General features: G+C 49.9%; 1 protein-coding gene and 1 long non-coding RNA gene across 2 annotated transcripts; both read right to left on the reverse strand.

The window, feature by feature from the left end:
* Nucleotides 1-2858: 2858 nt before the first annotated feature.
* Nucleotides 2859-9411, reverse strand: LOC122381944. The gene is made up of 2 exons (XR_006256611.1): nucleotides 7737-9411; nucleotides 2859-3495 (listed from the first exon to the last, which is right to left on the reverse strand). It is a non-coding gene; the product is annotated as an uncharacterized LOC122381944 (long non-coding RNA).
* A 2316-nt stretch (nucleotides 9412-11727) lies between these two features.
* On the reverse strand, nucleotides 11728-22551 carry LOC122381945 (N-lysine methyltransferase KMT5A-like). Its single transcript, XM_043366731.1, has 8 exons — nucleotides 22406-22551; nucleotides 17250-17349; nucleotides 16705-16834; nucleotides 15796-15929; nucleotides 14916-15144; nucleotides 14484-14661; nucleotides 14128-14318; nucleotides 11728-13114 (listed from the first exon to the last, which is right to left on the reverse strand). Exons 2-8 carry the CDS (start codon nucleotides 17308-17310, stop codon nucleotides 12901-12903), a joined length of 1137 nt encoding a protein of 378 aa, XP_043222666.1. The 5' UTR covers nucleotides 17311-17349; nucleotides 22406-22551; the 3' UTR covers nucleotides 11728-12900.
* Nucleotides 22552-24577: the final 2026 nt, after the last annotated feature.

Here is a 24577-nt window from a genome sequence, read left to right on the forward strand (position 1 = left end):
GTTTTTTCGGGGTGCTGATCACGAATATCATGTTAGTTTTGATCACAGATGATGTCTTCATGCATTTAGGCCAGGTCGGGTCAGGTCAGGTCAGGTCAACCAGTAGGTAAGGGACGGGTATTCGTAGTAGGTGGCAACCGCCTCTGACAGCTTCGTAACATGTTACGAAGGCACCAAAACTACTTCGTAAATGTTAATATGGTTGCTAAATTCGAATTCAGCTCCAAAAACTGGCCTACAAACATGTAAAACTGGAAAAAGTGAATCGAGGTCATCAAAGGTCAATGACCTGACCTGACCTTCAGGTGACCTTGACACCCATCCTAATGTATGGGAGAAACATTAAATCACATGTTTGAACGTTTGAAACCACAAAAGCTTGCAAACGCGCGGCTAATGCGAGCCGACATACGCCGAATCGCGATTCCGGCCAAACATGGTCTCGGAAAAGGCGTCACAGGTCAAAGGTCATTTGGGTCAGGGTCACGAAATTTTCAGGGTAGGTGTAAAATTGATCAATGCGAGGGTACTGAAAGTTTCGTCGCGATCGGCTGCTTTGTACGCGAGTTATTCGCGAAAAAACCTTAGGGGGGTTGCATCACCCCCCTGTGCCGGCGAGGGTTAACCCTTGCCCGTATTGGTGTTTTTCCAGCCGCGAACGTATAAGGGGGGGGGGGGTCCGTTGGACCCCCCCCTTGCCGTTTCGCCCCTGATCGAGCTAGAGCTTCGCGAAAAAAACGAGCGTGTTGCCCGTGACGAGAGGAAGCCGATGATACCCAATTTTAAGGTCCTAGGTCATTGGTTGACCTTGCAGGTCAGGTCAATGACCCCACAGGCGGGAAAATCGGGACCTGTTAGAACGTCATAAAGTGTGGCTGCTACGGGGTTTTTCGGGGTGCGGATCACGAATATCATGTTAGTTTTGATCACAGATGATGTCTTCATGTATTTAGGCCAGGTCGGGTCAGGTCAGGTCAACCAGTAAGGGTATTCGTAGTAGGTGGCAACCGCCTCTGACAGCTTCGTAACATGTTACGAAGGCACCAAAACTACTTCGTAAATGTTCATGCGGTTGCTAAATTCGAATTCAGCTCCAAAAACTGGCCTAGAAACCAAGGGCGGCGCCACCGTGGGGGCAGTGGGGGCAGACTGCCCCCACTGGCAGGAAGCCGTGGAGGCAAGACTATGTTTTTGCCCCCACAAAATATGGCTGATTATGGGAACAGAAGACCGGTGCAACATTCATTATAGGCGGTTATAATAGTACGCCTGTTTTTGACGGTCCTCGCATCAAGTGCGTCAGCAGAACGTTCGTTCTCGGACCGTCTGTCGCATATCTCCTACTCCCACTCATTCTCCTACTCATTTTCATTCACCAAAAGGCTGCCCTCGAGCTTGATCTCGAGTAGGTTGAGAAGCAGTTTATCAAAAGTCGGCCAGAGAAGAGATCACCCTCTTTTGGGAACCCTTAGACTGAGACTGAGCTCAGAGAGGTATGACAAAATGTGATAGGTATGTATATCCCGGGTTATCTGGAATTGTATGTGGGTCGCCCTAATGGAGCTTGTTCTCGTACCTATATCAATCGTATGTGAGAGAATCGCACATACATATATACGTACTACGGGGAAAAGGAGAAATAGTTAGGTACTGACTATAGTTTTGAAGAACACACCATTTTACATCTCAACGAACAACATAACGTTTTTACTAGGTTTGTGTCTCGCAATCTAGCTTTATAGTTTTATTTCGGCCGGGCCCGGGGATAATCCTAACCACCGCAGCCCGGGGGTAGCCCTCCCCCTCCCCCCTGTTTAACTCCGTTAATAAGGCAGCTACGGTAACAAAAATGGTACCAAACAAAAAGTATCTATGAGAAGATTCTAAAGCACCTAAACTTTTTGACCTTAGGTCAGTTTTCAAGGTCAGAATTCAAGGTCAAAGGCAAAAACCGGCATTTTTGTAGTGGTCTGAAAGTGCGTGTTCCAGAGGACGGCATGGTGCATAAAATCGGCTAAAAGGGATGTTGAACAAAAGAAGAGAATCCGTAGATTCAAGGCAAAAACCGGCATTTTTGTAGTGGTCTCAAAGTACATACGTATTCCAGAGGACGGCATGGTACATAAAATCGGCTAAAAGAGATGTTGAACAAAAGAAGAGAATCCGTGGATTCCGATGATGTGCATAACATTCAAATTCAAGGTCACGATCATGCTCAAAATTGACCACAAACTTTGCACTTTTTCTTATATCTTGTATACTAAATTCCGAGATGTTTTGATACCTATGTTGTCAAGCTTAGCGGACCCCTATTTGTGCTTTAGCTTACGATACAAGGCTGCTACAAGGTCAAAGTCACAAGAGAGTATCCTTGCTAGAGGCTATTTCACTATTCAAGTCAGGCATAATAATTAAGATATGTTTTGCCATACTGAGGCTCTAAATGAATGCTTACAGCAAAATGGATGCCAGAGGCCCAGAATCGTGATCAGCGGCTACGAAATCATCACAAATGACCTTCCATGTGTAAAAAATCAACCAAATGTCATTCGAGGTTACATGAGGTCAACATCAAACTTGACCTTTTCCAAACAATATATATGTCATTCGACGCGTCTCGACAAGACTAATGCAAATGTACCACTGCCGTAGCTCCAGGACCATTTTTGTTGAAGTTATTTGCGAAAAAAGAAACTAAAGCCCCAGCTCGGGGTCGTTGCCCTGACCTCTGACCTCAGGTCACCAAAGTTATTTTCCGCTTCCCCTTCGAGCTGCCAGCAAACATAGAGACAATTAGCTATGCTATGCGTTACCAATCTCAGCGCAAACCTCACAACCAAATCCCTCCAGGAAAACACTGTTGCTGTACAAAAAGGGGCTATTGGTATATTCAGCCCAAATGAACACGACACAAACATACTAGCAAGTATACATGTCTCAACCGAGACTGCCCTGCCAACGGGCCGCCACCCCTCCCCCCGCGCGGCGCAATGGTGTCCCCACCCAAACTAGAAACCCTGTCGTGTGTGTCCTCCCCCGGAAAAAGTCCTAACTAGAAAAAAACCGGGGGACCTAGTTGGGGAAAAACCACATTTTGTGGAAAAACCCATCTTTATTTAAGAGTGTGGTGCGTGTAAAAAAAAAAGCCCCAAAAATAGTGGTGGGTGGGTGGGAAACGCAAAAACATTACAGAGCGAGAACACCGCTGACTTGCGTCAGACCGGGCGGTTTAGAACAGAGTGACCGCGCAAATGCACTCAAACCCCGCGCCGTCACCGTCACGTGACACGAGTCGTTCCGCCAATCAGAGGAGGCCGCCGCCTTAGCGGCCTTGCCGCCCGGGGGCGCAGGCGGCCGCCCGCCTGCCGCCGAACGCTGCTCGCAGAGGCCGGCCCGGCTCCGGGGCCGACCCAGAGAAGACGCTCGTAGTGTCGCGGAAAAACCGGTTATATCTTGTCATATATAACCGGGCGTATTTTCCGCTTCCCCTTCGAGCTGCCAGCAAACATAGAGACAATTAGCTATGCTATGCGTTACCAATCTCAGCGCAAACCTCACAACCAAATCCCTCCAGGAAAACACTGTTGCTGTACAAAAAGGGGCTATTGGTATATTCAGCCCAAATGAACACGACACAAACATACTAGCAAGTATACATGTCTCAACCGAGACTGCCCTGCCAACGGGCCGCCACCCCTCCCCCCGCGCGGCGCAATGGTGTCCCCACCCATTCAATACATCCACCCAGACACCAATGCGCCAAAATGAAACACCCCCTTCCCGAGACCAGCAGACCGAATGGGGGATACAAATTAACACAAAAGACCTATAGTCGCCGCCAGTGTCGAGACCAGCGGCGGAACCCACTCAAATACGTACTTGGTTGAAGGTAGGTAATTACTTCCTCAACCTGGCCCGAAGCTTACCAGAAACGCCACGATCCCTAAAACCTGCCAACATGAATGTGAGCGACACAGCGGTCACCACTAAAGACCAATATTACGGCATTTATACCGAAGCCCTTTCAGCAGGACTAACAACCAGTAGCATTAGCCACTACCTCGATGATAGCCTCCATCAACTAAAGGCCCTCGATATACCCGCCGAAAAAACAACCATCCATGAGTTCTGAGGCATCTGACAACAGAAGCCGTATTTTCCTTTACCTTGAACCCTATGCACCACATGCCTATCAGCGCGACCATTAATTTTCCCAGAACTTTGGAAGGGGTTAGAACAGTATCAACGAAGGTCGTTGACAGCCGCCCAGCAAAAAAGGGGAGGGCTCTCGGCCCGCTCCAGGAATCAGCGCTCTAAGCCGCCGTAAGGTTACCCGCGCTACCGGGCGTCCTAGCGGCAGCCAACTCCAAGCAGACAAGCAAGCCGCCCCGAAGCCGTTGTAGAAAAGTACATCCTCGCAGACTAGACAGCTGCCCCGAGGCCGTTGTAGAATGGGACAACCCCGGGTAGACTAGCGAGCTGCCCCGAGGCCGCCGTAGGAGGAGACACCCCGGGCAGACTAGCGGGCTGTCCCGAGGCCGTTGCAGGAGAGGATACCCCCGGGCAGACTAGCGAGCTGCCCCGCGGGGTCGTTGTGGAAGGGGACACTCTGGGGCAGACTAGCGAGCTGCCCCGAGGCCGTTGTAGAAGGGGGCACCCCAGGCAGACTAGCGAGCTGCCCCGAGGCCGTTGTAGGCGAGGACACCCCCGGGCAGACTAGCGAGCTGCCTCGGGGTCGTTGTAGAAGGGGATACCCCCGGGGCAGACTAGCGAGCTGCCCCGAGGTCGTTGTAGAAGGGGACACCCCGGGGCAGACTAGCGAGCTGCCCCGGGGTCGTTGTAGAAGGGGACACCCCCCCCCCCCGGGCAGACTAGCGAGCTGCCCCGGGGTCGTTGTAGAAGGGGACATCCCCGGGCAGACTAGCGAGCTAGCTGCCCCGGGGTCGTTGTAGAAGGGGACACCCCCGGGCAGACTAGCGAGCTGCCCCGGGGTCGTTGTAGAAGGGGACACCCCCGAGCAGACTAGTGAGCTGCCCCGGGGTCGTTGTAGAAGGGGACATCCCCCGGGCAGACTAGCGAGCTGCCACGGGGTCGTTGTAGAGGGGGACACCCCCGGGCAGACTAGCGAGCTTCACCCGGGACTTGCAGAATTGGGCATCCCAAGATTCTCCGAATGTTCAAGGCAATTACCCGACCGGAATACCAAAAATACCCGTTTTTGAAATCTGATAGTATCCGCATCACCCGCCACGGGCAACAAGCTTAAGCCTTTCCGCGAAGCTCCGGATTGATCAGGGACCAAATGACCGGCATACAGACAGCCCCTACGCTGTAAACAGGCCAATATGGGTATAAAGGTTGCCGTTGCTTCCTAGCTCGACACGTTTTGGAGGTGTTTACTGCCTCCAAACGCCGAGCTGGCTCAATGTCACCCATAGAAGGTACAGTAACTCACCCACCAACCAACCATAGGCAGGTCCTGAGTGACGTGAACCCTGATGCTGGCGAGGGGTACCCCGTACCAGTGCTCCAAAGTTTGTTGATTTAGGTGGGAAACGACATCCAAATGAAAATCACTTTTCACTCGCCTCCATTATTTAAGCCCATTTTCCACTCCCAATTTTGCCAAGAAAAAGCATTTGCATGGACCGATAGCCATTTTACTTCCCACATACCAGCCTCGTATTAAATTTTGCTGTACATTCTTTTTCCACTCTTTAGGCCTTATCTGACCATCAATTTTCCACCCTTTTCCCTTATTTGGTGAGTAATTTTCATAGACCCGGGAAACAGGGGGGGCAGCGGGGGCGCTTGCCCCCCCCCCCCCAACCTGAGAGCCGAGGGGGCGGCGCCCCCTCAACATTGAGGCAGCGAGAAAGGATCTTCCCTCCCTTTTCCGGACTTCGTTTCCTTTATATATCTAAACCTAAACACACGCCTTTTCCTTGCCATCTGAATGGTTTCTGCTGTTACAATGTCGATTTGACATCTGCTGTTGTCATCCCGCTTTTGTTTGGGCCTGGCCTTGGCCATAAGTTTGGCAGGCCAGCCTTTACATTGGACCATTTTGAGTCAACCTTGAGAAATACCTAACGTACAACTGTGGTAAAATCGTTGCTATAGGTATAACAGTTTACCCGCTCCGGGTGTAAGGGAGGGGTATGGGGCAATGAGTGCACTGACGTGGTGCCCTTGGAAGGCCGGTATGGGATTAAAAGCTCAGCGACACTAAGCGCTTGTATGGTGCCTTCGGATATCGTTAGCATCCTCAGAATCACCGGCGTAGGGCCCTCAGAGCCGCCGGTAAGGGGCCTTTAGAGGCACTGGTGTGGGAATGTCATGCAGGTGCCGGTGTGGGCGCTCAGATGTGCTAGTGTGATTCTCTCAGAGGCGCCGGTGAGGGTCCTTACAGGCGTTGCTGTGGGCCCTCATAGACGCTGGTGTGGAGCCGTTACAGACGGGTGTGGGGCCTGAGCTGCGGACGCGAACCCTCTACAAGCCGGCAGGGGGTTCTCAGTGACCGGCAAGAGGCCCTTAGGCCAGCAGAAGAAGTTCTGCGGGGTCCTTAGAGACCGGCATGGTACTATCAGACGCCGGTGGGGCCCTGAGAGTCACCGGACCGGTGTGGGGCCCTCAGAAGTCACCAGTGGGTGGCCTTTAGATGCGCCGGTGTTGGGTAGGGATTCGGGTCCTCACTCAGAGTCGCCGATATAGGGCATTAATAGGCACTAGTGTAGGCACTCAGAATTGGGGGTGTGAAACCTTCAGAGACACCGGTGTGGGCCCCCATAGGCGCCGACGAGGGCCCCCACAGTTGCCGTTATAGGGCTCTCAGAAAAATAATTGTGGGACCATCACAGGCGGGAAATGCCCCTAGAACTGGGCCCTCATAGGCCGGTAAGAACTTTCAGAGGCCAGTAAGGGGCCTGTGGAGACCACTGAAGGGCCCTTAAAAGGCACAAGAGGCCCTCAGGATCCGGCGTGGGGCCCTTAAAGAGATCTTAGTGTGGCAATTTAGGGTCCATGAGGTGCTCTAATGAGCCCCATGGGGCCCTTCGATATGGCCATTGTTAACCACCAGTGGTCAAATGGCGCCGCAGGGCCCCTCGGAGCCGAGGCTCCCTTTGAACCCGATGGGGAGGTGGGGTACGTGTCCCCTTAGACCCCTAGCTACGCCACCGTTTCATATGCATCATGTCAGGTATTTTCCTTTGACACCCAAGCCAAAATACAATTTTGGGACACTGAGGGAAACTCCCATTCCTAACAACGCATACTGACTTACTTCATTTTAGCTATTAATGATAGTAACTGACCTGTATGTTCAATGTTCATTCGCTGTTTTGCAGAGAAAGGTCATATCATATTCTATAGCGACAAGTAGAAATAATTTACTAAGAAATAGACCGCTTTGAAGATAGTTACAGACGATTTAAAAACCCTCAGCAGCAGCAGCAGCAGCAGCAAACCAATGTTGAAAACACGTCTAACGTTAGAGTTGACTAGATTTCATTTTTTCTCTTCGGGCTTCGCCTAACGATTTTATCACAATGTTATTACTATCTTAGCGTCTTACTTTCCACCAGCATTGCCCTCATGTCCCTATTGGTGGAACCAGATATCCCCTCAAAAATGCCGATATCGCCATGCCCAAGCGTTCACTATCCACCCATATCGGGTCCCCTAGAACCTCCATTAACAGATATGTTCCGGGCCCCGTACATGGAATAACGTACCTTTCAAAACCCCGGCCACCTTGGCCTATACCTGACGATGTCCCGTAAGACCTGCTAGGCAGCACCACTGGAGCAAGATGAGCTGGGAGGGGTCGGACTCCCTCAGCTGACGTGGGAGCTGTGAAGGAATCCTCCAGCGGCCGAAGAAGACTCTGGCAAAGCGGGCCGGCCCCGCCGAGTGTGCCGATCCGTCGCCGTTCAGAGTCTGATGCCAACCATCAAGCCATGGAAGAAAAAAACAGATTGTGTCACATAACCATTTTTAGCCGAAATCTCGTATCAAAAAGGGGCTATATACGAGTATACTGGCGCCATTTATCTGACAATGCGTGTGATGACATATCGGCAGGATATGCATATTGCAGATGTCGCTTATGCATGCCTTGGCAATGCCCTATTGACCAACGACAAGGAAGGCACCTCACTCTGGCAAAAAAAAACGATTTACAAACGCCACTACCATAAAAAAACGAAACACAGTTAACTCGTACCTCAATGCAGATTGAGAGCCACACAATCACGGGCTATCCTAAACCTGCATCCTAGAAAATGGCATACCTACTGCAGCCTTTAAACATGGGTGTGAAAACTTCCTCTGGGTAATAGCCTGTAACTTACTAGGCTATCGCTAATGCATCCCAAAACCACCTTACATAATTCCCCATCTAATCCATAATATCTTAGTCCGCCGAGACTTATCACACCCAAACTGGGTTCCACTGTATCATCACCTCTGTACCTCTGTATCACCCACTAAACCTTTCATCCCAACCTAACACCAGATAACAATGCCATCTTAGACCAATACCATTGCATTGGTTATCCTTACAATGAACTCCATTTACCCTCTCAAGTCTCACCCGGCAGTTGGTACCCTTGTTATCAACAATCCCTAACCCACTAATGAAAACCCCGCTCGGACACGCTCGGACAGAGCCAACATCACCAGCAGCTCATTCTCCACGGGGTACGCCCACCTGGCACACCTTACGCCAGTAACCGTTCACCTGTATGGGAACCACAGTTCAACCAACACCAGGCACCACAAAACGGCAATTCTACCAACTCTCTGCACAACCACCGGCCAACACCACGTGGCCACCAAACCCTACGCCGGCCAGGCCGTGCACTCTGAGCTGCTACACCGAGAAAGCATTAGCTGATTTCACTCACACGGAGTGTAGAATGGCAAAGTCCGGGCGTTCCGTTCCAGGGACGAAAAAAAAACAGTTACAGCTATGTTTCACCTAGCAAATACCTACACTCAATCTCCCAAAATCTGAAAAAACACACCAAGCCTATTCCTACCAGCAGTCCAAGTTTCGTTGTTTTATCTAACCTTCAAAGAACCTATAATACCGGGCATTTGCCGACCCATTGCTCATCGACCCTTTTCTTACCGTGATAGCATAACATTAGCACAAAATAACCAAACCTCATGCCGAAAATGAAAAAAAAAATCAGACAGAAACAACAAACCAGTAAAAAATAAACAAAAACCCCGAAAGGAAAAAAAACATCCTCGTCAATCAATATAGCATTTATATAAAAACTGAACCTATACTCCCCTTGATGTCTTCCAGTTTCCACTGAACACGACCGCAGTAAACGCAAAAACATTACAGAGCGAGAACACCGCTGACTTGCGTCAGACCGGGCGGTTTAGAACAGAGTGACCGCGCAAATGCACTCAAACCCCGCGCCGTCACCGTCACGTGACACGAGTCGTTCCGCCAATCAGAGGAGGCCGCCGCCTTAGCGGCCTTGCCGCCCGGGGGCGCAGGCGGCCGCCCGCCTGCCGCCGAACGCTGCTCGCAGAGGCCGGCCCGGCTCCGGGGCCGACCCAGAGAAGACGCTCGTAGTGTCGCGGAAAAACCGGTTATATCTTGTCATATATAACCGGGCGTATTTAAGTATTTTTTTTTTCTAGGTCAAATGCTACGCAACCGTGCTCGTAATTTGTCTTTATCTCTAAAACTCAATTTTTGGCAGCTGGTTGAAGTTCACGTCTGTGACGCCGAAGTTTGCCGTGCAGGAGTCTAGAAAAATCGGCCCTGAGGCGTTATCAAGGAGGCTAGCTCCAATTTTTTTGCTTCAAAAGATGTCAAATTAATGGGGGATAAGGTACAGCAAGTTTCGTCTTTCTATCCCTAAGCGTTCGTGAGGTATCGCAAATATTCACCAGGGGAGGCGAAAAACGCCCCCCTCCCCTTCCGGGCCCGCGAGGGTTAATGGTTAAACTCAATACGCCTATGCATGAAACCTGAAACCAAAATAATTTTGAATGACAACATCTAGGGAGAAGGTGCTCATGGATTTTGCAGATCGGCGTTATCAGACTACAGTCGGGTCAGTCTCAAGCTTGCCCCCACTGGCGAAAATTCGTGGCGCCGCCACTGCTAGAAACACGTAAAACTCGAAAAAGTGAACCGAGGTCATCAAAGGTCAATGACCTGACCTGACCTTCAGGTGACCTTGACACCCACCCTTATGCATGGGGGCAACATCATATCACATGTTTGAACGCTTGAAACCACGAAAAGACTGCAAACGCGCGGCTAATGCGAGCCGACATACGCCGAATCGCGATTCCAGCCAAACATGGTCTCGAAAAGTAGGTCACAGGTCAAAGGTCATTTGGGTCAGGGTCATGAAATTTTCAGGGTAGGTGTGAAATTGATGAACGCGAGGGTACTGAAAGTTTCGTCGCGATAAATATGCAGGATATTACAACAAAAATTACCCGACGTTTCGTTTATTATAACTTTTTCAAGGGTTTCATTACCCTTGAAAAAGTTATAATAAACGAAACGTCGGGTAATTTTTGTTGTAATATCTTGCATATTTATCTTCGTAACATGTTACGAAGCTGTCAGAGGCGGTTGACACGTACTACGAATACTCGTCACGACCCCTACTGGTTAACCTTAACTGACCTGACCCGACCTGGTCTAAATGCATAAAGACATCATCTGTGATCGAAACTATTACACGACATTCGTGATCAGCACCCCGAAAAAAACCTATACCAGCCACACTTTACGTCTTTCTAACAGGTCCCGATTTTCCCGACTTTTGGGTCATTGACCTGACCTGGAAGAAGGCCAACCAATGACCTAGGACATTAAAATTGGGTATCATCGGCCTCCTCTCGTCACCGGCAACTCGCTCGTCCCTCACTCCTAAGTATAAGAGGCTAAGAATTTGGTAATAAGGTTGTATTTCCCTCATGTTTCCAAGTTAGTTCGGTTTCGGTATTTCCTCAGGGTTTTAGTTGGTACCTATTTGGTAATTGGTTTTATATCGGTATCCCAATGTAATGTAATTAATGTAAAGTAATGTAATTGACATCACCTCACTAGACTTGACACTTGGCAATACTGACAAAATAGTGGATAGTGAGTAGTGACCCGATGCCCAAATGATTTGCACGGCACCCTACTTAGTACTAACCGGTCCATATCGGTCTACCAAATGTGAGCGCAATCGGCTCAGTCGTTCTCAAGATCTGGAACCGGCCCTTGCACGAACGCATGTGCAATGCCAGTGGCACCATAACTGTGACACGTAGGAAAGCATTGCCTCGTGGGTGCCCGCCTACTTATTTGTGACGTTTTAGCGTAGGTAATCGACAGATGTTCGAAGAAGTCGGCACCTCCATCGATTTCGCTAAAAATCGACCCGGCGGTAGGCTGGTAGCTATTGGTAACCGGTTGAAGTGGCTGCAAGAAACTTTGCGATACATCTCGATATATGAAAAACTTCCCAGATTTTGGCAAAATCCCATTCAAAAGGTGGGTTCAAAATGTAGCATCTCTCTCCAGTAATCGACATCGGTCAAAACATGCCACGTTCCGCGCATATTTCAGGTCCTGTGTAGGCCGTCTTCCTCGCATACTCGCACGGTGTCCCAGCCCGTTCACAGGAAGTATCCCGGCTCTGAACAGGTGGCAGCTCAGCCGCCGATCGCCTCCGACACCAAACCACATCGGACAGCCTGCTAAAATGTATTTGAACTTCTACCAATGGAAATCGTGTTTGTTACAAGTGGCCGCTGAGGGCCCGAGGCGGCGCGAGGCAGTGTCCGACTGACAGGCCAACATCAGCCGCCCGACCCGCGCGACCGCGAGACAGTAAAACCAAGACAGAGAGAAGAAAGCGCCCGTCAAACCCTGAAAAACGGCGCCCAGCCAAAACAATCAACAGAAGCATAAAACACAGAGTGGCCAGGCCCGCGGCCGGTGTCCCCCGGCGCCCGGTGGACGGGCGCGGCGCGGACAGAGCTGCCGCCAGGGGTGCAGGCCGGGTACCGCCGGGTGACGACACCGGCCGGGCCGGCCGACGGCGCTGGTACAGCGCAGGCACACACACACATCCGACAGCCTGCCCAGGAGGCCAGCTACCACAGCACACTCCAAGGTTATCAGTTAAAACAAAAACTACAAAACTGTACAGAAGGCGGCCGGCGACGGCGACAAACGGCCCACCGGCGGCCCAAACACAACCGCACGCGCGGCGGCGCGCCGCACTAAAGCATGCACCACAGCCCGTCGAGCGCGTGCCTCCAACGGAACGTATCGAGCGCGAGTGGCGTGGGACGCGCAGCGGCGCCTCACGGTGGACCGAGCCACTAATGCCGGGCGAGGACGAACGGTCTCGGGGGCGGCCGGGCCGGTGACCGGCGCCGGCCGCCCGCCGCTCGAGTAACTGAGATCCTGGGACGGCCACCTGGGAGCAGCACGCGGCGCCAACAGCGGAGATCCTGAGCGGGCCGGGGCGGGCCGGCGCGGCGGCAGCGAGCTCACAGTGGCGGGGTGGGCGGGCTCACACCTTGCTAACAGCGCGCCCCGCGGATAGCCCACCGCCGCCGCGGCTCCGGCCCGTAAATGCAGCGAACGGCAAGAGTTCCACAGGAGGCGAGCGCAGGCCCGCACGATATGTTGCACCGCGCAATGTCGTCAAGTCGTCGAATTATCCTACGAGTACACACGATTATATACAGCTGTACATAGCGGCCCTTCGGGTCCCGGTCGGCCCACACGGCTGTGCAGGGTGGCAGTGATGGGTGAGGGGGCGGCGCCCGTCCGAGACTCTCCGGCTCACCGGGAGCCCTCGGCCGGCGCGGCGGACCGGCCGGCGCGCCCCCAGCGCGGCGCGCGGCCGACTACAACGCCAGCCACGGGTGGTGGAGCAGGCTCTCGCGGCTCCTGTCGCCGTAGTCGTACAGGATCTCGTCGCCGGCGGCGATGTCGTGTTTGGCGATCAGCACGAGCCGCGGTCGGCCGTCCACCTCCAGCGAGCGCGTCACGCAGTTGGGGGCGTGCCGGCTGTGGTTGACCAGCCGGCCCAGTCGCGGCGTCTCCGGGGTACCGTCGATGCTGGCGACACGGGCGCCCGCTCAGGTCAACAGTGGGGACACATACGGACGGCGAACAAACACGGCCTCACCACCAATAACAGCGGACAGATATAGAAACGGCTCGCATCAATGCTGGCGAACAGCTGGTGGTAAAAATAGAAAATACAAGCACAACAGTGTCAGAAGATTTCTATGTAGAAAAACTGAGGGCAATGAGTGGAACTATGGATACTGCCGTAGATATTAACCTACAGCTTTCGTAATATGCATCATGTTAACCAAGAAAGTCATTGACGATTTCCAAGCTATCTTTTGTTCTTCCTGACATATGTGTATTGGAAGAGCAGCTTACATCTAACGCTCTTAGCATAACTTTAACAAGTTAAAACCGAGCCAGCAAGGGCGTAGAGAACTGTGTGAAAGAATGCGTCGTTATCAGGGACGATAACAGGCCCTTGATGAAGGTCAACAAGCTAACTGCTAGCAAGACGCCATTTCCTTTTTTTTGACGTGTGATAAGACGGGTGAAGGGGGCAGAGATAACCATGACAGACTACAGGCTGCACCAGGCTGAGGTTATCATGTCAGCTCATGCGATATGATTTATCTGACACTTCGAGACTTGGCCGGTAAAACACCGGAGTAGCAGCATTTTTTCAGCATTTGTCATTAATACATTAATACAAATAAATTATAGATTTACGTTCTGCACATATACAAAGAGAAGAGAAGCAATGGCGAAAATGCGACTCCCTCCAGCACTTATTACTCAAACTAAGACATTTAACAAAAATAATTAGTATGATTGAGCATCGGTATGCGCTTGGGACGATGTTTCATAGTCTAAAATAAGCCACTTGATTCAACAATTTACGATGCATGTAAGGTTCGCGCCTTTCCAGCTGTCTGCGGAGCACCGGGAGCCCTGTCCCATTGCCAAATCTCAGCAGAAATAGCTATCAACATCAGTTTATTATATCCCCCCCCCCAGCTCGGCGGCAGGCCGCTGCCGCCGGCCGGGCCGTCACTCACCACCAGTTGTGGTCCTTGCAGGTGAAGTAGTACATGTAGCAGCCCGTGTTCTGATCCTGCGAGTAGACCCGCTCGCGGCGGCGTGCCTCCTCCAGGTCCACCAGCGTGCCGGCGTACTCCACCACGAACTCGCCGCGCGCGAACGGACGCGTCGCCACCACGCCGCGCCCCTTGGTAGGGAACAGCGCCACCTGACGGCCGGACAGGGACACGGCGTCAGGACGCGGACCAGCGCGGCGCAATAGCCGCACTTCACGATACAAAACGACGGTGGGTATGAGCGAAGACAATGTGCCAGGGCAGTCAGGCAGGACACTCTGCTGCTGCGCCAGACGCCGGGCAGACGCGCCACCCACCTCGAGTCCCTCGTCGCAGCCCTTGGCCAGCCGGCGGCGGATCTCACAGGAGCGCTCCTCGTCCAGCGCGCGCTTGGTGCGCCGGTTGCTGCGCCGGATCGGGAAGTAGTCGGTGAGCTTGCGGTTAGTGTCGGCGGCGGCCGGCGACGGCGCGGCCCCGGCGGCCGCCGGTCCTCCCCTGCAGGTCAGACGGGGCGGGCCGGCGTCAGAGAATGGTTCAGTGTTTCATAAACTGCTGCAGGGCTCATCATTTATTACTTGCAACAAGCATAATAAACGTTTTGTACAACAAATCCTAAATAATATATGCTCGTGGAACCATTGCTAGGTGGTTAGGTGGGCAGGATCACACCACTCAAAATTCAATAACCAGAGCCAGGGAGCCGAAAAAAATCGGCACCCCGGTCAAACCCCGACCATCCCCGGACTCACAGGCGGGCACTTTTGGCCAGTTTGACGGGCGCCGGCTTGTAGGACAGCTTCGGCTTGTTGAGGCTGAAGGCCGGCGAGAGGGGGTGGCGGCGGGCGGCGGGCGCCAGCGGCAGCGACTCGCAGTCCAGCGACTGGATCTTGTGCGGACTGACGGGTGTGCGCGGCGAACCGGCCGCCTCGCGCACAGACTCCTCCGGAGAGCCGGCGGCCGTGGTGGTGGCTGGCGGGTCTGTCAGCGGGGAGACACACACGTCAGACGGACGGGAAAACACTCATCGAACGCGCCGGGGGTGGTCAGATAATATTGAGCGACAATGATAAATGCAATCAGGGGGTAGGTACAACTCCACATCCTGGTTTCAAGTGAGTGATATAACCTATCCTGCATAAGGTACTGATTGATAACCACGTACCGGACGTCGTCACTCACACAGGGAGACAAGGGACTGTGTCGGAGCGGAGCACCACGTACCGGGCGTGCGGCGCTCAGGGAGGGAGGGGAGGGAGGACGACAGGGGTACCACGTACCTACCGGGCGTGCGGCGCTCAGGGAGGGAGGGGAGGGAGGGCGACAGGGGTACCACGTACCTACCGGGCGTGCGGCGCTCAGGGAGGGAGGGGAGGGAGGGCGACAGGAGACTGCACCCGGGGGAGTACCACGTACCGGGGGTGCGGCGCTCAGGGAGGGAGGGGAGGGAGGGAGGGAGAGAGAGAGAGAGAGCATTTATTCACACTAGAACAACATAAAATTCATAAATAACATAAGCAATTGGCGCAAAAGTGCTATGCACTTAAATCTATGGCGCCGCTTGCAGGGAGGGCGACAGGATACCACGTACCGGGCGTGCGGCGCTCAGGGAGGGACAGGGGTGCCACGTACCGGGCGTGCGGCGCTCGTCGGCCAGGCAGGAGCGGCGTCGGCGGGCCGTCTGTTCGGCCGGCAGACCGGCCAGCGGCGGACACTCGGCGGCCACCAGTACCGGGCCCACCTGGGTGCCGCCCGGCGAAAAGTAGCTGCCGGGACACAGAGACATACGTGACCGACCTGACCTGGCCTAACCTGGGCAACGTTCGGCGAGAAGTAGCTGCCGTGACAGACACGTGACTGATCTAACCTTACCAACCGCGAAGTAGCTGCCGGGACACATAGACAAGTAACTAACCTAGTCCAAACTAGGCAAGAAGAAGCTGCCGGGACACAGAGACACACGTACGTGATCTTAGCCAGATCTTCAGTTTACACTACACGTGTTGTCAACGTCACAGTCGGTACCACTACCACAACGACAGGAAGCCCACTATCCAGCCTTCAAGCCCGGTGGGGACAGAACTGAGCGATTCTCCAGGGTAAATCACGCGAAACCTGCACCTGACCTGTAGCATTATCATACTTCGTGGGCACCATTGATTGGTGGGCGAAACGTCGCGCCAAGGTACTTCAGAATCATGCAGATGGCCTTGTTTGCAACATTTGACGATAAGCATGAGCGATAGTGGTCATTTTCACTGCATATCTGATGCTTTCGACATGCGGTGAAGGTCTGAGGGCTGATAAATGTTCAAAGTCTATGGCAGTAAACAACAAATTAGGACAGAATACACGCATGTTTTTGAGCACGAACACCAAACGTAACAGCGAAGAAAGTGACACGGAGAACACATCATTATCAAGATAATTATTGGCCACCTTAATAAGCACAATGACCATTGCGCATCGGTTGACTCCGCAGCCCGTCCCGGCGCGCCCTGCCGGCCCTCCAGCGTCACCTCCTGGCGAATGGCCACTCACTTTGTGATGGTGTTTCCGGCAGCGGCGCGGTGTTTGCGCGTGCGGTGGATGATCTCCGTGGCCTTGGCCGGCGGCACCACGGACCGGCACGGGGAAACCACCAGCTTCCTCGGCCGGCCCTTCCGGCGACCTGGCGACAGTCGGCAGCTCAGCACACAACACAGCACAGCACAGTCGTCAGCACAGCACAGTCGGCAGCAGCTCCCCACGGCAAACACAACGAATTGGAAGCACTGGACAAGGCGTCCACGACTCCACAGAACCAACTCCCATTATTAGAGCAGCTGCCACCTGTGCCAACATGCCAATTTTGCTGCCCTTGTTACAAGTTCCTAAATACTTAGCCAAAGGACAACAGGACGATTTACCAATCCATCTTGTTCTGACATTCAGCAAACAATTAGGTACTACACTAAATGTCATCATCAATGAAATCCGAACCAAATATGTGCCAATAATAAACCCAGAGGCTACAATTTTGTGTGTAAAAGATCATGAACATATAATGGACGCTGGATTGCTATCTGAGCTACCCATCAACTCACCTGAGCCCAGGACGATCGGCTGGTTGCACAATTTCATGGCTGCTCCAGCATTCACTGGCATTGTGCCCACTGTCGCCAGCTGCTAAAGGCACTCAAATTCCTGAGGGAAAACAATTGTGACTTGTACGGGGGAAGACAGAATATGCAACACACACAGAAAATCACATTTTTTTTGGCTTGCTTTAACAACAACGCTTTACCTCATGTACATAACTTCATGACCAATCTTTGAGACATTGGTAACTGCTACTTTGACCAATACTTCAAGCCGGCTATTACATTAACATTAGCCTGATGATAATTACTTTATAATATCGAGGTTTCATGGGACATCAACTGCAGTTTTTGTCTTACTAAATATGGTTACATATTACAAGCTCTGGTTATTAACTTATTACTTCTGGAGCAGGTCAACAACTTCAGTTCTGCAAAACTGTAGGCATTGAGTAAAAACTTCATTGATTGATTACAAGATAATCATAATCTATGCATCAAATGCTGGGGCAGTCAAACCACCCAGAATCCTTGACTAGACTGCAAAGCAAGGCAACAGTGACAAGCCATAGCCATAGCCATACCAACAAGGTTGACAAGTTGTGCCTTTCACATACTGTTTCTGGGACAACTCTAAGCTAGAACAGTCATCCTACCCTGATCACTTTGGCATGCACACCACTCCATATAAAATCCACACTTGCAATATCTTAGTCCATCAAAAAAGTGCCTCCACTAGAGAAAGTCAGGAAGTTATCAATATTAATCCTCCTCAAGAAAAGACTCAGCTATAAATAAAGAAATAGCTAACTGTAAGTAATCAGGAAATATGTTAAATGCCAATCAATCTCATGCTGGAACTTTAGAATTATGTAGTATGGACATGGCCAGTGAGCAGCATTTTGAAGCACACCTAAGGCCGGGTCACGTCAATTAGTCAATTAGGAAAACCGGGTCAAGCAATCCCAATCAAAATCAGGAAAAATAGTAGCTGCACCTCTGAGTGCCAAATAGCCTCAGGTTGCTATGATAATAGGGCAAACTGGACATCAGCACAGAGCAACCTCCTTATAATCCATTCTACTCCAAGTTTCAATTAATTACCTACTTTAACTAACAACAAAGAAATTTATTGCACCAATCGCAAAATGAATTGCAGTCTGCATCAGTTATCCAAATTATTACCAGACAAGCCTAATAATAACAAAATTAAGTCCTAAACTGAACCACCAGGGGCCAGGGCTGCTTTAGATAAATTAGATTTGATGCTCTGGCCCTCCCAATTATAATCACTGACTCATCATCCAATGGGTGTCAAGTATGGCCTCATGCTGATTGGTCAGCAAAACATCAATAGGTACCTAGCTGTTTTTGGTGGCTGATCGGGAGAGGTCACCGTGGGGCATGCCGCTGAGAGCGTCCCTGAATTACCAAAAAAAATTAGCAATACAAGCTGCCACAATTTGTGTTGAGGTCTCAAAATACATGCCCTCCAGTTACCTCACCTGAACGTCCACTGTTTTTCGCTAAGAATGCTCATGGTCATTGACAACGACACTTGACGGTAGGTACTAGCGAGGTGTGACCACTGTTCGTGATGTTGAAAGACCAAAGTCACCTCCTGAGCACACCAAAGCAAGTGTATTCATGATTAACTTGTAGAGATTTAGGAAAACATCATAACATTTAGCAGCAAATGGAGAAGCATTGCTATTCATTCTGATTCCAGTAATGCTTTGTCTAGCCAGGAACTCGAATAGGCAACAGACAGCATTTCAGTCCCACGCACAAGGGGGAAAAGCTCAAAAAATTGAGCGCTCAAAAAATTGAGCGGGCCCCATTATGAAGGAATAGGCGAAACGATGGTATTTTACAATGCCTTTAGCGTCACACTACGGCAAATATCGTATCCAAATAAGGTATCAATGGCAAGAGAGAGCAACAAGGTTTCTTCTCGAACACTCGCCGTGATAATTTATATCGGTGTTTTTGGAAAGAAAATGCCCTAAAGACGCTCAACTTTTTGAGCGCCACTTGTCGTTCGGGACCGCGATACTCAATAAATTGAGCGCCACGACAGACGGCAGTCAGCTGGCGCTCAAAAAATTGAGTGCCGGCCAGCATCTACACTCAATTTTTTGAGCGTTCTCCGTGACAGGTGAAGCCGGTACTGGCTGCCATTTTTGATGTTATGTTCGTTGAAATACGTTAAACTGAGTTGAAACAGAAATGCAGGAAGTTGAATGCTACGTGGTACCTAAACTTTTCACAAACCCATGGCATCATGTCACATTTCCGCTAGTAGTTTTATCGGTCTTTCGGATTCGGCACACCTCAAATAATTATACAAGGCTTGAATAATCCGTATGAATACTGTAATTGATATTCTCTGACTGTACTGGGAGAAGGGAATACGTGAATACAGAAAGATATCCACCCACGCTTGAATATTGGAGAATTATAGCAGGAAAAACTGTATTGCCACGGTTACAACTTACAAGGCCATCGGCCGCAAACAAACAAAAATACTATACAGTATACAATGTGGGTTAGATTCACAAACATCAAGTGTGGAACACAGAGACGAGCAAAACAACATCACATTATCGCATGCCAGCCCAACCACATTGGAACCGGGTCCGGGTGACCTGCGACCGGAACCTGCGTCTTGCCAGCATACATCACAAAAGCAGGAGGCAGTGTCGTACTGCTTTGATCCAAAATATGCCATATAACAAATGATATAAACAACCTAAGCTCGGACTAAGCTTATCATTATCAAATCCTTAACATGTAAAGGACGAATGGAAACATCGAGTCTCAGACCAGCAGTAGCAACGATCACAGTAGCAACATCACAAAGAACAAGCGGCATTATCAGACAGCCGTTTTGTTATCGGGCTACAGGCGGCGACGGCGTGGTTGCAGACCAGCTGCGAGGTAGCGGCGTGCGGGCAAAAGGCGCGGGCACACCTCCATGTGGCCGTGCAGACAGTGCGCGGTCGGCGTCGCATAGTGGGCGGCATCGGGCTGTCCCGGGCCGTCGAAGCCGCACAGGTTGTCGGCGCATGTGGGCGCGCGCGGTCACCACGGCCAGCTGCTCACCGCCAGCACAGACTGCGCAGCGTCGCCGCTCCGCCGGCCAGAACACGCAGACAACCCTTCTTGCAGTCGCACAACACGTCGCCAAACTCATTCACCTGCTCCACCATGTTGTTGATGTCACCGAGTCGTTCGAGTTGTGGCTCGTGCCGTCGAGCATGACCTGCCCGATCGGACACGGGTCAGTGGCTTCTGCTCCAGCGAAGTCTTCATCTTGGTGACGTCTTGCTGATCTCCACAAAGGCTGAGCAGATGACCTTACCCACAGGGACGGCCGACGTCCTCGCCAGCGACCGCTTGGTTGTGCAGACCTGCCAGAAAAAGAAAAGCTGTTTGGTGATCTCAAACGATTTTTTTCTTTATGCAGTGGAACAAAACGGAAACTATGTCATACAACAGGAACTAAAAAAAGATGCAGCCTAGGTCGTCTAAGAAATGGGTGAACATTGATAAAATTCTTCATTGAATGAATTCTGCAAATGCTTTTGATAAAATGTGTGGTGATTATAAGGAGACCACTTTACTATAAAATTGCTCAGGATTCCCTATCTGGACCTGTCAAAAAATCCTGACTGCACACCAACAATGAGCATTAAATCCAAAACCTCTACCAGGTACCTAGGGATAATTAAATTCTGATTCAGGAAAATATTTCACATCATACAAATAAAAACCTTTACTATATTGAAACTGAAAATGTGATGCTGATGCAGTGACCTAAGGGTCTCAAAGTATAATAATGAATTAATCTATTATAAATTTGGTGGTGACTGCCGACTGGCGTCTGGCGGCCTAGACCTTGAGGCTTGAAAGTGGCCTTCCTTTTCCGTTGACTCCGATCCTTCAGATGGAAATGATATAAAGGATCATATGAGCGAGCCAGTTAGCAAAGTGGCTATCCTGTTTCAGCATTCACCCACACAATAGTTGACTGTCAGTCTGTCATGCTGTCAGTGTTGTGAAGTAATGAAGGAGTTGAGTTTTGTTGATTATAAATTGTGATGTTATGTAAAGGACTGGAAAATGAATGTGAAAACTATGGAAACATATTGGCAGAGTATTGTCACTTACTATCAGGACATATGGATAGAGAATACATTCAAATTAATAAGAAATGCCAAATATCAAGGTACTCAATCACTGATGGCAGTGGACTATCATATGTTTTAATGTCAATTATATGAAAGTTAAGACTGAAACTACCTTTTACCTCGTCATAACTAATGAAAAATTGTGTGAAGAAAACATTCACAGCCTCTTTGAAGCACTTAGACCACTAAAAAACAAAAATTTTCACGTAAATATGTTGTGTCTCCTTCCTTCAAAACATCATATCGGATGGCGCCACTTTCGTCGACAGTTACTTATCTGCACGCAAATCGAGGAAAACGTGATTTGATTGACGTTTACGTGTTTCCAAATTTAAAATTACAGCATATTCAAACTTTTCAGTGTACCTTTTAACATCTAAGTACAACTAAAACGATAAAAACTTACCTTCAACACAAGGACGACGACAACCACGCGACCGGAGACGTCGCGACGAAATAAACAAACGGCACCGCCAAATGAAAAATATTCTCCGATATGGGTAATGTGAAATTGAATCGCAATCATTTTGGGTAGTATGAAAAATGCTCTTTCCAACAGAACCCTAGTAAAAAACGTGAATGGACAAAAAATAACTTTTATTTCGACATAAATATTGGCCTGTTTTTAAGTCATCCTGGTATGCCGTAAGATTTCGACCTATAAAGTGGTGTTCCCCCAATCATTGAAGCTTGAGCAGTGAAAAATATGAAAGCCTAATCTGTTTTGCACCATTAGTGATTCTCCTAGGGTGTTGCCATTTCTCCCTAGGTGTTGCGAGTTGCTTTTGCAAAACGTGTTCCTGAAACGGCTCAATTTTTTGAGCCCTCAGCATTACGCCTATGGAAGCCTCTGACGTCACACGCTCAATATTTTGAGCGCTCAATAATTTGAGCTTTTCCCCCTTGTGCGTGGGACTGATTTGACCAAACCAAAACCCACACAAAAGAAACTACATCGCCTATACTCACCGAAAAATGCCTACTTTTATCTAGAGATACGTGGTGGAAGCATACGTATATGCATGACATGCAGTCCCGATCCGAAAACAAAATGCAAAACCTATATCAACACAATAACACACACACACAGAGCGCACACAAATTCAGTGACATATACGAGCAATGGCGCAGTTCCTTCAAAACATGTTTTGAATTTTGATGGACAAAATTTACACAAAAAGTACTGTCAGTACCTAAGAATTATTAATACTTTTTTCGGATCACACGTTTTTTGTTTCGAAGATAGTTTTATATTGATAAAAATGAATAAAAAGGCAATTTTGTTTCCTTTACAGCGTGAGGTTTGAAATTTATATCATAGCTTCTTTTTAACAAGGGGCAAGTACTCTTATTTTCACCATCTCAAGTACCAGAAGTATCTTCTCTATAGCTTCCAATTTCAGGCCTTCCCTGTTCGGTAGGAAATTTCCTTCAAGTGCACCGAAATTTTTCTGCCTTTTTATAGTGCTGACACGTGCTGAGTAGTAATGGGTGGTAATGGGCATCAGCTTCAGTGGCAGCGGGCACCTTCAAGGGAGGGGAACTTTTGACACTGTCGGCTTTTGGTCCCATTCTTTCCATGCAACGCCCATAGGGCTAATATTAACCCGTGCACCGACGGGGGGCGGATATCCGCCCCCCTGAGGTTTTTCGCGGATAGCGGGAAAACCGCGGCGCGTAGCGCCGCAAAATTTGGTACGACTATTCTCTCATCAATTTTACACATGGTGTGCAAGTTTGAACTTCCTAACTTTTAAGGTCAGGTCACCAGGTCACTTTGAATGACCCAGCCTCAAGTCACTTTTTTGCAACTTTGTCACCGTGCCAGAGCTACAGTAGATGTCGGAGGCCTTTGAAAGTCGCAGGATGTTATTAGGTCATTAGTAGCTACAATTTGTATATCTCGGAATTTTGATGTCGGTGACCTAAGGTCAGGTCAATTTCGCGACCTCCCCATTATAAGTCAATGGGGGAAAAATCAACTCCCTGTTGTTACCACTAAAACGGGTCGGAATGGCCCCATATACCATACATGACTTCATATACGATCAACCTTCACTACTTTGAGGTCTGTTTTGCTGTTGGGCAGCTGTAAGGTCATGTGACGTCATCAAAGGTCACCAAAGGTTTTTTGCCAATAACTCCGTACAGGAACAAGATACAGCCGCGCGGATGGTCTCATTGTGTTCAGCTCGTCAAAGGAAAAGTGCCACCTTCTTGAAATATGAAGATATCGTTGGTTTTTATTTTGACATTATTATTTTCCATTTTCTTTTCAAAACCGGTGCCAGAAGTGCATAATTCGCTAAAAAGTATTTCAAACTATTTAACATATTGGTACTATGTTTATACTCTCTACCGCAGCTACTGTATGATGTCATAGCAATGACGTCACACTCAAGCCAATCAGCCTTGAGGAGGATAGACTCGTCGGACTGTAGCGGTTGTAAACAACTTGTCGCCCCGTGTGTCTGCCCGTGGCGCTCGTAACCGGACAAATCTTCGTATGGCATTTCTTCGTCGCGCAATATTTCGTCCGCATTTCTTCGTCCGCAAATCTTCGTCGGCGCATTTATTCGTGTCGCATTACTTCGTCTCGCATTTCTTCGTACGTGCAAAAATTCGTAGCGCATTTCTTCGTATCCGCATTTCTTCGTCGGCGCATTTCTTCGTCAAGCATTTTTTCGTCCACGCATTTCTTCGTCTACGCAAATCTTCGTCCGCATTTCTTCGTCCACGCAAATCTTCGTCTGCGCAAATCTTCGTCCGCAAATCTTCGTCTCCGCAAATCTTCGTCCGCAAATCTTCGTCCGCATTTTTTCGTCCACGCATTTCTTCGTCTACGCAAATCTTCGTCCGCATTTCTTCGTCCACGCAAATCTTCGTCCCCGCAAATCTTCGTCCGCAAATCTTCGTCCGCAACTCTTCGTCCGCAAATCTTCGTCCGCAAATTTTCGTCCGCATTTTTCGTCCACGCATTTCTTCGTCCAATCAAATCTTCGTCCGCAAATCTTCGTCCGCAAATCTTTGTCTGCGCTATCTTCGTCTCCGCAAACACTCGTCCACAAATGTGGTTCAATAAAAGCATGAAGAAATATCAGACAGTCAAGTGAATGACGAATTTGATGCATGGAATGGATG

This window comes from Amphibalanus amphitrite, unplaced genomic scaffold, assembly GCF_019059575.1.
Source record: "Amphibalanus amphitrite isolate SeventyFive unplaced genomic scaffold, NRLGWU_Aamphi_draft 000130F_arrow, whole genome shotgun sequence".
Taxonomy (NCBI): domain Eukaryota; kingdom Metazoa; phylum Arthropoda; class Thecostraca; order Balanomorpha; family Balanidae; genus Amphibalanus; species Amphibalanus amphitrite.